The sequence below is a fragment of the Scyliorhinus canicula genome, chromosome 8 (genome assembly GCF_902713615.1).
Source record: "Scyliorhinus canicula chromosome 8, sScyCan1.1, whole genome shotgun sequence".
NCBI lineage: Eukaryota > Metazoa > Chordata > Chondrichthyes > Carcharhiniformes > Scyliorhinidae > Scyliorhinus > Scyliorhinus canicula.
Window position 1 is genome coordinate 53,809,537 of NC_052153.1, and position 13,656 is coordinate 53,823,192.

The 13,656-nt window shown below is 41.3% G+C and overlaps 1 protein-coding gene across 9 annotated transcripts in view; it reads left to right on the plus strand.

Annotated features, from left to right (window-relative positions):
* The window catches only part of dennd4c (DENN/MADD domain containing 4C), a 228,185-nt gene that overhangs the window by 129,213 nt on the left and 85,316 nt on the right, over positions 1-13,656 (plus strand). For all 9 annotated transcript variants that reach the window (XM_038804599.1, XM_038804598.1, XM_038804600.1 and 6 more), the window contains 7 exons: positions 462-606; positions 706-881; positions 2,735-2,835; positions 4,130-4,348; positions 8,048-8,193; positions 10,152-10,190; positions 13,449-13,579. In XM_038804599.1, the coding sequence (XP_038660527.1) occupies positions 462-606; positions 706-881; positions 2,735-2,835; positions 4,130-4,348; positions 8,048-8,193; positions 10,152-10,190; positions 13,449-13,579 (957 nt within the window). The remainder of the gene's footprint in view (positions 1-461; positions 607-705; positions 882-2,734; positions 2,836-4,129; positions 4,349-8,047; positions 8,194-10,151; positions 10,191-13,448; positions 13,580-13,656) is intronic.

The following is a 13,656-nucleotide window of genomic DNA, read 5'->3' on the forward strand; positions in this document are numbered from 1 at the left end:
CCTCTTTTTTTCTGTGGAAATATGTTGGGTTATTCAATAAACTTTGCATTTTTATCTGAATTTATGACCCCAACCCATCCAGAATAAGAGTCACAGCTATATGTTGAGAGGCACTAGATTTGAAACTTGATGAGGAACAACTACTTGCAGAGGGCGGTGAATTTGTGGAACTCGCTGTCACATTGTGCGGTGGAGTCTGAATCATTAAATGGTTTCAAGAAGGAGATAGCTATATTTCTGATCTTAAAAAAAGAGTTAAAGGGATTTGGGGAACAGGTAAGGAGGTGGATTTGAAACCAGGAATACATCAGCCATGATCTGATTAAATGGCGGAGCAGGCTCAAAGTGCTGAATTGCCTATTTCTGCTCCTAATTCCTATGTTGGGCAACTGTATTTTTAAAGCCAACTTGCACATATTTGACATGACAATATCTATAAACGTGTTTCTTTCCCTATCTAGAGGAGCAAACTTCAGCACTTTGCTAATGAACTTGGGAGCTGAGAACTGCGCTACCCTACTATATTTTGTCCTGATGGAAAACAAAGTTCTGCTGCACTCTCTCAGGCCTGCTGTGTTGACAGGTGTGGCTGAAGCTGTTGTAACTGTAAGTATTGGTGTGTTAACCTAATACCTATTCGGAATTTTATTTTGAAAATTGCTGAATTGAAATTTTTATCTAATTCACTTTGCATTCTGTTTTCAGATGATCTTTCCTTTCCACTGGCAATGCCCATACATTCCACTTTGTCCATTGTCCCTTGCTGGAGTTCTCAATGCACCAATTCCATTTATTGTAGGTGTTGATTCACGCTATTTTGATCTTTATGATCCACCTCTGGATGTTGTATGTGTGGACCTGGATACAAATACAATATACCTGTAAGCATCAATACTTGTCTATTTGTAGTCTGTAGCTTCTTTGCTATTTTGAGACTTAATTAGTACGATAATTTTTGAGCTCTCTGACTTCCTCCACCAGGGAAATAATAAAGTGCAACAGCAATGTCAGCACTGAAATTTAAGTCTTGAATTCTTTGTTTCTCAGTCAGCATTAAACCTATGAATACATGTGTTTGTATGAAGGTAGTTATAGAATCATCGCATACAACACCGCTTTGATAGAGCTATCCGGTTGGTGCACTCCTCTTCCCTAATTGCTTTGTAAATTTCTCCTTTTCATGTGCGTTTTTAATTCCTGTCTAAAAATTCACATTTAAATCAGTTTCTGCTGCCTTTATAGATAGGGCCTTCCAGATCATAACTTGCTGCTTCAGAAAAGTTATTCTCTGGCAATTCTGCTTGATATGGTAATTAGAATCAGGTCAAACTATTAGGATTCTCATCGACTGTATAACTGGAATGCAAAGGACTTCAAATCCATTTAATCTGTGTACCAGAGATCTCTTTCTATCAAAATGAAAAGACTTGTCCCTGTTCAGGAGAAAAATACTGCTATTGGCCTGTAGTGTACTTCACTCTCCCACTCTTGAGAAACCACACGGCTATTCTTGGAATTTCAAACAAGGCCTTTATTATGAGCTATAGCAAGGGCTCCAGTGCTCCAACTAATGGCGCACCCCCAGAGAGCCCTGATTCAAGAATTACACAGTTATATCTTTGGTTCGATTACAAGGAATTAGCATATGCCAAGCAAAGGTTTACGTCATACATAATATGAGTACTATTGACCAATTGAAATGTGTGCACGCTTATTGGATTATAATTATCGCCTGCCTGCTGTTATCGCCAGATAATTTAGTGCGAGAGCAAATGGGAGAGGATCCCACATTGTCACTCCAGTCTTTGAGAATTACCAACTGTGGTGTCCCTGCCTGAGAACTAACTAGTGACGGTTTGTGTCCTTGGGTGTTTCTTCACAGCTAGTAGCTTGTGTTATTTTCAAGCAAACAAGTTTTTAACCTTTAAAGTAATTGGTAAAGACAATCAAACCATATGATTAGGTCTTTAAAAATTATCCTGAAATAATGTATGAAACACTCTTCCCCTTCAGTCGCTGAATTGAGATGCAATGTAGCAACAAAACTAAAAAACAACTGTTTTAGTGCCTTTAATGTAGTAAACCATCCTGAGGCACTTCACAACATATAAATTAGGCAAAAAGTGACGCTGCGCCAAATAAGTAGACCTTCAGACAAATGGCCAGACATTTGGTCCAAAAGTTAATTTTAAGGAGCATATTGGAGGAGAGAAAAGCATTGAGATTTAATGAGCGAGTTCCAGAACTTGGGGTGTAATATAGCTGAAAGCATGGTTACTGTTGGTGAGGCGAAGTTGAGAGTTCACAAGAGGCCAGAATTGCGGGAATATAATGCATGAAGGCAGAATGGGATATGCTATGGCTGGAGGAGGTTGTGGATATAGGGAGGGGAAGGGCATAGAGGTTTGACACGAGGGTGAGAATTATAACTTCAGGCATTGATATACTGGGAATGCGTGCAAGTCTGAGGGTCAATCGGTGAAGGATTGATAGGCAAGAAAACAAACTGGGGAGGCTCGGACTCGTACACAATTCAATTGAGGATAACTAAAATTAGTGTAATGGGGATGAAGATGAAGTAGTGCAATTGGTCTCAATCCAGATGTAGTTAGATTAGAGTTGATGTTCATTTCTGGAGCACAACAGAAGAGGCTTCCTGGTACACCTGTATGTTCCCTATTTGACTTGGGAATTCTCATTATTGATGACATTTGTTTTGACTTTTGGTTTACAGATCTGATGACCGGAAAAATTTAAGCTGGAAGCAGCTTCCAAAAAAGCCTGGGAAGAATCTCTTCAGTTCCTTGGTGAACCTACAAAACCAACTTTCATTAAGTAAGAAAGCCAAGGGATAGTCTCATTTCATAAATAGTTGATGATAAATTTGAAAAATTATTGCTTCAGTTGGAACTTGGAGTCATTCTTTCAAAATTTATTTTCTGATTATGCAATTTTAACCATTTCTTTGGCCATTAGGTAATTCTGAAAGTGGATAGCTGTATATTTTGATAATTGTATAATTTAGATTTTTTTTAAAACACCCCTTTTGCGCTCAAATGTTACGGTTTTACAAGTGTTTTTAAAAAAAAAAGTCGAAGCTTTGTGTCAAGGCATAGGAAGAGCAATGGCTCATGATTAGCGTGGCACTCCTCTCATCACTTGCCAGGTTCTCAAGAAGATGATAGTACTGCTAGGCTTGCTATGGTGTCTATTATTACAGGTGATTGACAAGGAATGGAAAAGCCAGCAGGATTTGAAGTGCGCTGAGTAACCTTTGGCAATTTTTGGATGTCAAATTGATCCATTGTCACTTAAAAGCTATTATATGTACTGTATACTGATTCCAGCTTTTGTGCTTAAAAGATTGCTTAATTCAAACTAATGGATAATTCAATGAAAGTACATTGAAATAATGATTTGATGCTGAAATTTAAATTTTTTTTGAGTTAATGTTGTACAGGTAAATGCACCAATAACTTTAGGTTTAAATACCTTCAGTATATAAGTTACCTTCTGCTCTCTTCTTGTCGTTGCCCATGCGTATAATGAGCATTTTAAATTATTGGTCCCATGTCATTGATTCCCAAGCTCACAAATTAAACTGTCTCTGATTGCCCAAAGGAAATTGTACGTAATTTAAAAAGCCCCTATTAATTTCTTAGCTGCCTCTGATCATTGGAAAAAGTCTCCGCATTTCATCTGAACTATAGTTTATTAACCCTGCCATTCTGATTCTGATGAATCTATATTATTCAGCCCCCCTATCCTACCCCCATAGGTTTAAGGAGCTTCCTATCATGGTAACCAAATGCGTACACACTATTCCAGTTGCGCTTTAAACATTGCCTTGCACAAAATAATCATAACCTCTTCCATTTCCTACTCTCTGGCTCTATTTATAAAGTCCAAAAAGTTTTTGTAATTTATAATGGCTTCAGTCATGTGAACAATTTTTTTTTTTTTTTTTTTTTTGCAGCCTCCGGTAACTTTATTCGCACACTTGAAAATATTTTCATTGAATTGATATCCTGGTTATTGAGTTTCAAAGTGAAGTTAAGTGCAGAGTTGTCTAATTGTCAATAATGTAACTGCTCAAGCTTCTAGACATTGAGTTTTATTGGTTCTATAGTTCACAGGAGAGCACAGGAAGGATCTGCTGTAGAGATGACACCTATAGAGGCTGATTTTACATGGCACAAAAAGATGATTTCACTGGAAATGGAAGTCCAGGAGACATTTCTACGATTCATGGCTTCAGTATTGAAAGGATATAGAACATACCTCAAACCAATTATGCAGGCGCCTTCTGAAAAAACTACTTCTGCAAATTCGCTCTTTGATCTGCAAGGTATTTTTAAAAATCATTCATATCTAATGTATTAAATTTCAACATCTCAACGGGCAATTTGTTTGATTTAGATCTTGTGCTTAGAGTTGAAAGATGAATTGCTGAATCTATCAAAATTACAATTCTGGCCTGTTTCATAATGTTTTTAACAGTTTTATTTTTGGAGTTAATACATGTGAGCTGAGTGTACCTAATTAATTTTGGTTGGAGTTTTGCATCATTTGGTTTGATGGGTTTGAATGGTGGTGAGGAATTTTCTTATATTACTGCTCTTTTAGTTTATCTCGAACTTTATATTTCTGTCTGGTCTGGAAAAAGACTGACACTTGTTTTTTATGCAAGAAAAATGTAAACATGCGTATGTATGATGCACTGAATAATAAGTACACATTCCTTGAATCCCTCCTGATCATTGGCATGTAATTTGTGCTCGAAATGGTACATATTCATGCCAAAAAGAATTTGGTTTATTTTTTTTGTTCATTCAGGCTCGGCCAGCATTTATTGCCCATCCTTAATTGGTGAGCCGCCTTGAACAGCTACATTCCATGTGTGCACACTCAGTGCTGTGCTGTTAGGAAGGGAATTCCAGATTTTGATCAGTGATTTTGAAGAAACAGCGATTATATTTCCAAGTCAGGATGGTGTGAGGCTTGAAGGAGGATTTGCAAGTTGTGGTGTTCCTGTGTATCTGCTGCCCTTGTCATTCTAGGTGCCAAAGGTTGCAAGTTTGGAAGATATTGAATTTGATTTCTTTACTGTGCTCACTTTGAGTAGTTTGCTAACATTTGCTGTCTTGGCTCACAAAATTATCACTTGAGTGATGTACTTGTTCATAAAACTGCAACCTTGTCTGATACAGCATCTTCAGGAGAGGAAACAGGCAACAATGCATCTCCCATGCGATGGCAAGGTGATGGGCAAAAACTCTGCACAAATGTTTGCATGCTTTGCCAAGAAATGCATGAATCAAGTAGACGGATGAACTATCAATAGATCTCTGCCAGAGCCAGTTCAAGTGACCACAAAGAAGTACTTTGGAGCAACCAGGGTGTGCTGCCTGGAGATAGTATTTTGTTTCCTCCTTCCTAGCTCTCACTTAACTTGTGGTCGCATAGATGTGATGTGACTAGTGCAAAATTCCAGGAAGGCATCCATATGATTCTTTTTGAGTAATAATACATTGGTATACGGTATATTTTTTAGTTTCTTTTTTTTTCCCACTAAATTGCTTTCTCGTTTATCTACAAATTCCTTTACATTTTGACTTACGCTGGAATTGAGTGTTCTGTCTGAATTTCTTGAGTTAGTGGGATTAATAGTGAAAGGTATTCTGGAACAGTACGATTTTGCTCTCCTATTGGGATCTGAAATGTTTAAGCTTCCTGTGGTCCCAAAATGGAAACAGCTGACCTAGGGAAGCTGTTTGGTGTTGGAAGTCATTTGTTGTCTTTCAGCAACTTTCATTAACTTCAAGTTTTAATTTTAAATATTTTGTTATTTTATGAGAACAGCAGGCAGCACGGTGGCGCAGTGGGTTAGCCCTGTTGCCTCATGGCGCCGAGGTCCCAGGTTCGATCCTGGCTCTGGGTCACTGTCCGTGTGGAGTTTGCACCTTCTCCCCGTGTTTGCGTGGGTTTCACCCCCACAACCCAAAGATGTGCAAGGTAGGTAAATCGAACACACTAAATTGCCCCTTAATTGGAAAAAAAAATGAATTGGGTACTCTAAATTTTTTTATTTTTTTAAACATTTTTTATGAGAACAGCAGGGCAAGACCATGCACCATATTCTACCATTGATTGTGATTATGGCTGAACTTGAGCTTCAACTCCACTTGCCCGCCTGCCCCCCATATCCCTTGATTTCCTGGGAGTCCAAAAAATCTTCCAACTCTGGCGTGGAGCATCCACAAACCTCGAGTTCAGAATTCCAAAGATTCACAAACCCTTGAGTGAAGAAATTTCTCATCTCAATCCTGAAACCATGTCCCCTTGATGTCAATTCCCCAGGCAAGAGGAGAAAACCATCGTGTCTACCCTTTTGAGCCGCATAATCTCAATGTTTCAATGAGATCTCAATCTTCTAAACTACAAAGAATATAGACACAATTTACTCAGCATCTCATCAAAGGGCAACCCTCTCATCACAGGGACCAATCTAGTGAGCCTTTGCTGTCCTGCCTCCAATGCAACTAAGTCCTTAAGTATGGAGATTCCAGCTGTGCATACTTTTCCAGATCTGGTCTTAGCAAAGACCTATACAATTGTTGCAGCAAGCCTTTATTCTTGTACTCTAATCCCTTTAAAATAAAGGCCAACATGCTACTTGCTCTCCTAATTGCTTGTGGTAACTGCATGCTAACTTTTTTTCTCATACGAGTACACCCTCAACGTTGAAAAATTTTGGAACTCTTAAAAATAAATCTGCTTTTCTATTCTTACGAGCAGAGTGAATAACCTCACATTTCCCCACATTACACTTGGTTAATATGCATACCAAGTTAATCTGCAGTGCCGCACCAGAGTACTCCCAGGAAATGTCAGTTGATATTGTGTTTTCATGCAAATTCAGTCTCCTGATACAGTTTCAGCCTAACTTGCGAAGTTTAATCATTCTTCCTTGCAGTCACAGCTGGTTGCCTGTCTTTTTTTTAAAAATCGGAACCCAACAATTTGATTCCCTAAATTTGAGTCCTTATGGATTTAAGTTTCTGGTTAAGATAATGCAAACCATTTTAATTTTTCTGATTTCAAAATTACAAAACGGCCTCTGTACCATTCTGAAAACAAGACTCTGAGCAAGCACAATGAGGGGTACCTTAGGGGAGCAGAAAACATTTCTGTTCATTCTATTACTCATGAATATGGACAGTTACTGATCCTGCATTGTGGACCCTGTGGAAGTCTGCAGATGTTGGCTTGAGAGCCATTCTTGTAAGGAGCTGTATGAAGATAAATTGTAGCTACCGCTACTTCTGTGTAATTATTAGAAAGCAATGGAGCAAAGATTACCAAGGAACTCCAGAATGTTTGTTGTGAGAGAATTCTTTTATTTGAACAAAAATGTTCTTGATTACCTCCTTATGAAGCTTGATAAATGGAAGATTTTGCTCATGTTCAATCTTGCTCTTGTGCTGACAACTAATTTAAAATCATAGAATCATAGAATTTACAGTGCAGAAGGAGGCCATTTGGCCCATCGAGTCTGCACCGGCCCTTGGAAAGAGCATCCTACCCAAGCCCCCCCCACCCCCCACCCCATTCCTGTAACCCAATAACCCTAACTACCTTTTTGGACATGAAGGGCAATTTTGAATGGCCAATCCACCTAACTTGCACATCTTTGGACTGTGGGAAGAAACCGGAGCACCCGGAGGAAACCCACGCAGACAAAGGGAGAATGTGCAGACTCCGCACAGGCAGTGACCCAATCCAGGAATCGAACCTGGGACCCTGGCACTGTTAAACAATTGTGCTAACCACTGCTACCGTGGAATGACTTAACATTTACTTGTTATACTCGAGTCAAACTAATCTTTTTTTACAGCTGATATTATGTGACAGTTACGATGAAACCATTACCATTCCAATATCTGTGACACTCAGCTGTGCAGCTGCCATGTTGTGCTAAAGCATCTTCTCTGAGGTTATACCGATGTGTTTTGATATCTAATTGCAATGTTCTACCTTTTGGCAGGGTTCTTGAAATCGCGAGATCGGGCACATCATAAGTTCTATATTCAGTTGACTAAAACACAGATGTTTATTCGCTTCATTGAAGAGTGTTCTTTTGTGAGCGACAAAGATACTGGCCTAGCATTTTTTGATGACTGTATAGATAAGGTAAGAATTACCAGACCTTGGTTTTTTCAGTTTGCACAAATACTTGCATAATATGTTGCATGATTGCTTATTTGTACTTAGTCAGTAGCAACTGAAGATTAAATCATGAAGCAATTCCCAGTCTTTTGCCATGCAAATTTATGTATAGGGAGGATTCCTAGGGAATCCCGCTATCGGGCCGCCATTTTGAGCGGGTGGCCCAATAGCGAGGTCCAGCGGCTAGGTCCCCTTTTCTCCACCCCCTAACCAGGGACCACCCTAATTAAAGATCAGCCACCAGAGTCTCCCTAATTTAAGAGACCCCCGGAAGAGAGAGACCTACCCCTGTCTGGCAGCCCCCCTCCCCCAGAAGAGAGAGAGAGAGAGACCAACATTTGTCTGGCAGCCCCCCCCCCCCCCCCCCCCCCCCCCCAAAAGGAGAGCGAGAGCGACCGAAACCGGAGCCCACCCCCAGCAGAAAGAGAGACTGGCTCTGTTCAGCATGGTAGCATAGTGGGGGCAGCAGGGTAGCATGGTGGTTAGCATAAATGCTTCACAGCTCCAGGGTCCCAGGTTCGATTCCCGGCTGGTCACTGTCTGTGTGGAGTCTGCACGTCCTCCCCCTGTGTGCATGGGTTTCCTCCAGGTGCTCCGGTTTCCTCCCACAGTCCAAAGATGTGCGGGTTAGGTGGATTGGCCATGCTAAATTGCCCGTAGTGTCCTAATAAAAGTAAGGTTAAGGGGGGGGGTTGTTGGGTTACGGGTATAGGGTGGATACGTGGGTTTGAGTAGGGTGATCATGGCTCGGCACAACATTGAGGGCCGAAGGGCCTGTTCTGTGCTGTACTGTTCTATGTTCTATAGTGGTTAGCATAGTTGCTTCACAGCTCCAGGGTCCCATGTTCGATTTGCGGCTTGGGTCACTGCCTGTGTGGAGTTTGCACTTTCTCCCTCTGTCTGCAAGGGTTTCCTCCAGGTGCTCTGGTTTCCTCCCACAGTCCAAAGATGTGCAGGTTAGCTGGATTGGCCAAGATAAATTGCCCTTGGTGTACAAAAAGGTTAGACTGTGTCACGGTTAAAGGGGATAGGGTGGAGGCACAGGGCTTAAGTAGGGTGCTCTTTCCAAGGGCCGGTGCAGACCCGATGGGCCGAATGGCCTCCTTCTGCACTGTAAACGCTATGATTCTATCTGGCAGCCCCCCCCCCCCCCCCCCCCCCCCCCCAAAAGCAGAGAAAGTGACTGACACTTGTCTGGCAGCCCCCAACCCCAAAAGACCAACCCCTATCAGACAGGTACGTCCCAGCCACCCCCAAAATGAGAGAGACTGACCCCTGTCTGTCAAAACCACTCAAGTGTGAAGGGAGATCAATTGGGGGGTCTCGTTAATTGGATGGATTTCTGGTGGGTGCAGGTGGGCAGGTCTTGCATTGTGGTTGGGAAGGGTGGCCCTCCAATGGACTCGAAGGGCAACTCTCCTAAAGAATTACCCACAAAGCCCACCGCAAGGTCCATAGCATCAGTACATGCTTGTGAAGACCTGCACCAATTCTCGCCCAGAGGACCGGGGAATGACGCCCGGCCTGTAAATGGGATTCAAATGGGTCTTAATGAGGCTGGATGCCCGATGCTGGATTTTCAGCTGCCCGCCTCTGGTAGTGGAGTTCCCAATGCAGTGGAGAATTCAGGCCTTGATATACAAATTTGCATGGCACATTCTTATTTTTTAATCAAGTGACTATATAAGATCACAGTGCCATATGTTAGAGAGTAGATGTTTTGTGACGTTGTGAATTGATTACTTTTAATAAGGTTTTTTCCCATGCATTTTAATACCAATCACCTAACAATGTCTGCTGCAGAATGTAATTGAAATCAAAAAGTTTCCAGAATTGTAGTTTACAACAGTAATGTACTAAAGTAAGTGTCCTGTAGAATGTGCCATTTTTTCCAGTTCCTTTAAAATCTCTGTTTTCCCCAGCTTTTTCATTCTGATAAAGGCACAGAGAAAGGATCCAAGGTTAGTATCATTTGTTTACTTGTTTTTTTAATTTAATCTTTTGCCATCAGCAACAGCAATTCACTTTCCATGGTTTATAGTCACTCAATTTCAAGTTAGTACAATAATTAACTGATTTTGAGCACAAGGTCCAGGTGAACAGTTTCAGCAAGTGAGAAGAGCTTGTGAACCATAATCTGACCGAAGGTAACACATTCAGGCCAGGATGAACTGGAAGACAAGTCAGCTTAAAAGCAGTGGCTCTTTTAGACCCTGTGAAAGTACAATATATTTCATTGGGATAGTTGGTGATAATGTAACAAGGCTAAGCAATTTCAGCATTATTAACAACCTCCCTACCCCTGATAACCTATCACCTCCTATCTTGCCAAGAATCTGTCCACTTTTTTGCTTTTAAATTTTTTTTTAAAGTTACTGCTTTCACTATCTTTTTAAGAAAGAGTTCCAAAGACTTATGACCTTTTGAGAGAAGATGTTTTGCCGGATGACCCTTGGTTCTAGATATCCCCTGACAAGAGGGAACATTCTGTCCACACCCACCCTGTCGAGACCTCTCATGATCAAATAAGTTTCAATCAATGCACCTCTTACTTGCCTAACCTGTCCGGCATTTCCTCCTCCGACAACCCAGTCCAAGTATTACTCTGGTAAACCTTCTCTGAGCTGCTTTCCGAGAGTCATAGAGTTTACAGCACAAAAGAGACCCTTTGGCCCATCGTGTCCATGCCAGCCATCGAGCACCGATTTACTCTCTCCTCGTTTTCCATCACTTGGTCCATAACTTGCATGCTATGGCATTTCAAGTGCTCATCTAAATACTACTAAACAATTAAGGGTTCCTGCTTCCACTACCCTTTCAGTGAGTTCCAGATTCCCACCACCTTCATCTGCAAACATACTTATCATACTTCCTACATTCACGTCCAGATCGTTGTACAAACAGCAAGGGACTTAGCACCGATCCCTGCGGAACACCACTGCACACAGGCTTCCAGACGCAAAAACAGCTTTTGACCATCACCCTCTGTGTCCTGTCACAAAACCAATTTTGGATCTAATTTGCAAATTGCCCTGGATCCCATGAGCTCTTCCTGTCTTCACCAGTGTCTTCTGTGAGACTGTCAAAATGCTTACTGAAGTTCATATAGACTACATTAACTTCACCTCCATCTACACACCTAGTCACCTGCTCGAAAATTTCAATCAAATTTGTAACGCGTGTTGGTGGCACAGTGGTTAGGGTTGTTGCCTCTCCGCACCTGGGACCCAGGTTCAATTCAGGCCTTGTGTGGAGTTTGCATTATCTCCTGTGTCTGCGTAGGTTTCCTGTGGGTGCTCCGGTTTAATCCACCAAGGTTAGGTGGATTGGCCATTCTAAATTTCTTCTTGATGTCCAAAGATCTGCAGGTTAGGTAGGGTTGCACCAGAAGAGTGAGCAATGGTAGGATGCTCTTTCAGAGAGTTGGTGCAGCTACAAAGGGCCAAATGGCCTTCTGTACTAGGTATTCTGTTCTGATCCGCTTTGACAAAGCCATGGACATATTTACATTCTTCTTTAAATAAGGTGACTATTACTGTACACAGTACTGCAGATGTGATCTCACCCAACCCTGTAACCATATTCTTCCTACTTGTGTATTCAATTCCTCTACCAATAAATGATGTTTTATTAGCTTTCCTAATTGCTTGCTGAAATTGCATACTAACCTTTTACAATCATGCACTAGGACACCCAGATCCTTCTGCATCTTGGAACTCCAAAATATCTCACCCTTTAGATAAAGTTTTTTTAAATTCTCTGTGCCAAAATGGACAATTTCCCATTTGTCAGATCTTTGCCCACTCAGTTAACCTATCTGTAACCCTCAAGTCCTCTGCTTAACTTATTTTCCTACCTATATTTGTGTCATTAGCAAATTTAGCAACCATACATTTGGTCACTTCATCCAAGTCATTCATATAAATTATAAATAGTTGAGGTCCCAGCACCGATCCCTGTGGAACACCATTTGTTACATCTTGCCAACCAGAAAATGCCTCATTTATACCTAATGTTTCCTGTTAACTAAGTATCAATGCCAGTATATTATCCCGCATGTCATGATTTTCTATTTGCTGCAATAACCTTTGATGTGCCATCTTCAAATTGTAAAGTTTGTGAGAGCAGAGTGTGTGATGAGGAGAAAATACAGACAGTCCCAGGAGTCCGAATTTGCAATCTTGCATTTTCTGCTTGAGGATGAAGGTAGAGCGGCTGTTTGAAAAATGGTTTAAAGACGAGCACGAAAGTCTTATAACTCCTTACACAACTTCAGGATACTCCAAAGCACTTGACAAACTGTAAAAGCTTGGGGTGAATGCGAATGTAGATGAGAGGAACTTTGTAGTGAAAGAAAACTGGAGCTTGTATTTACATAGCATCTCTCATATCTCAGGATTCCAAAGCACTTAAATAGGTACTGAAGTATTTTTGAAGCATGGTTATAGAAACATAGCAAATAGAAGCAGGAGTAGGCCATTTGGCTCTTCGAGCCTGCTCCTCCATTCACCATGATCATAACTGATCCTCTAACTGAATGCCATACTCCAGTACTCTCCCTCCATCCTGGACACCCCTTATGCTGTAAATTAGGGGATAACAGCCAGTTTGCGCACTGCAGTACCCCAAAAGCAGCATTGAGATAAATGACCAGATCATCAATTTTTTAAAATACATTGGTTGAGATAAACATTGGCCAGGACAAGGGGGTCAATCCTCTGCTCTTAAATATTGCAATGGGTAGTGTATGCCCAGCCAAGAGGGCAGACGTGGCCCTTCAGTTGGGAATGCAGATGGGACATGGACATTGAATGTAGAGGAAATAATTAAGCAGGTTGGCAGTGGCACAGGTTTAATTGCAGGTTGAGAGCATTCTGCTAGGAATAGGGAGTTTACGCTTTTGAAGCTAGTTTTATCCAATGGACTGGTGCTAAACATAGCGAGGGATGGAGGATGGAAATGATTGCTTTGAAAACCAAGAAGCCGGTTGGGACATTGCATTTCATGTGATCGAGGTTCCTGGTAGAGACAGTGAAGATTACCCAAATATGTAGGTGGGTGGTGGTGGGAGGGTGGTGGTTGGGGGGGGGGGGGGGGGGGGGGGGGGGGGGGGTGCTCTATTATATATATATATAATATATATATATATATATATATATATAGTGCAGGGAAATAGTAAGGTGAAGAAGTGCTAACTTCCTACATTTATGCACACCAAGGTTGATGCTGACTACACTGAAGATACAAGGCTAATTGAGCTGGATGAATCGCAGAAAAGTGAGCACACTGTGTTTATAATGCCTTTGGAACCTCCACCATCAGATGGAAAAGAATCGCCAGGGAAATTTAGGTATTGTACCATGGTCCAAGTCAAAAATCAATGTTTTGCGCGGAAAGAGGGCAAGAAACCATTTTAAATGATACTCT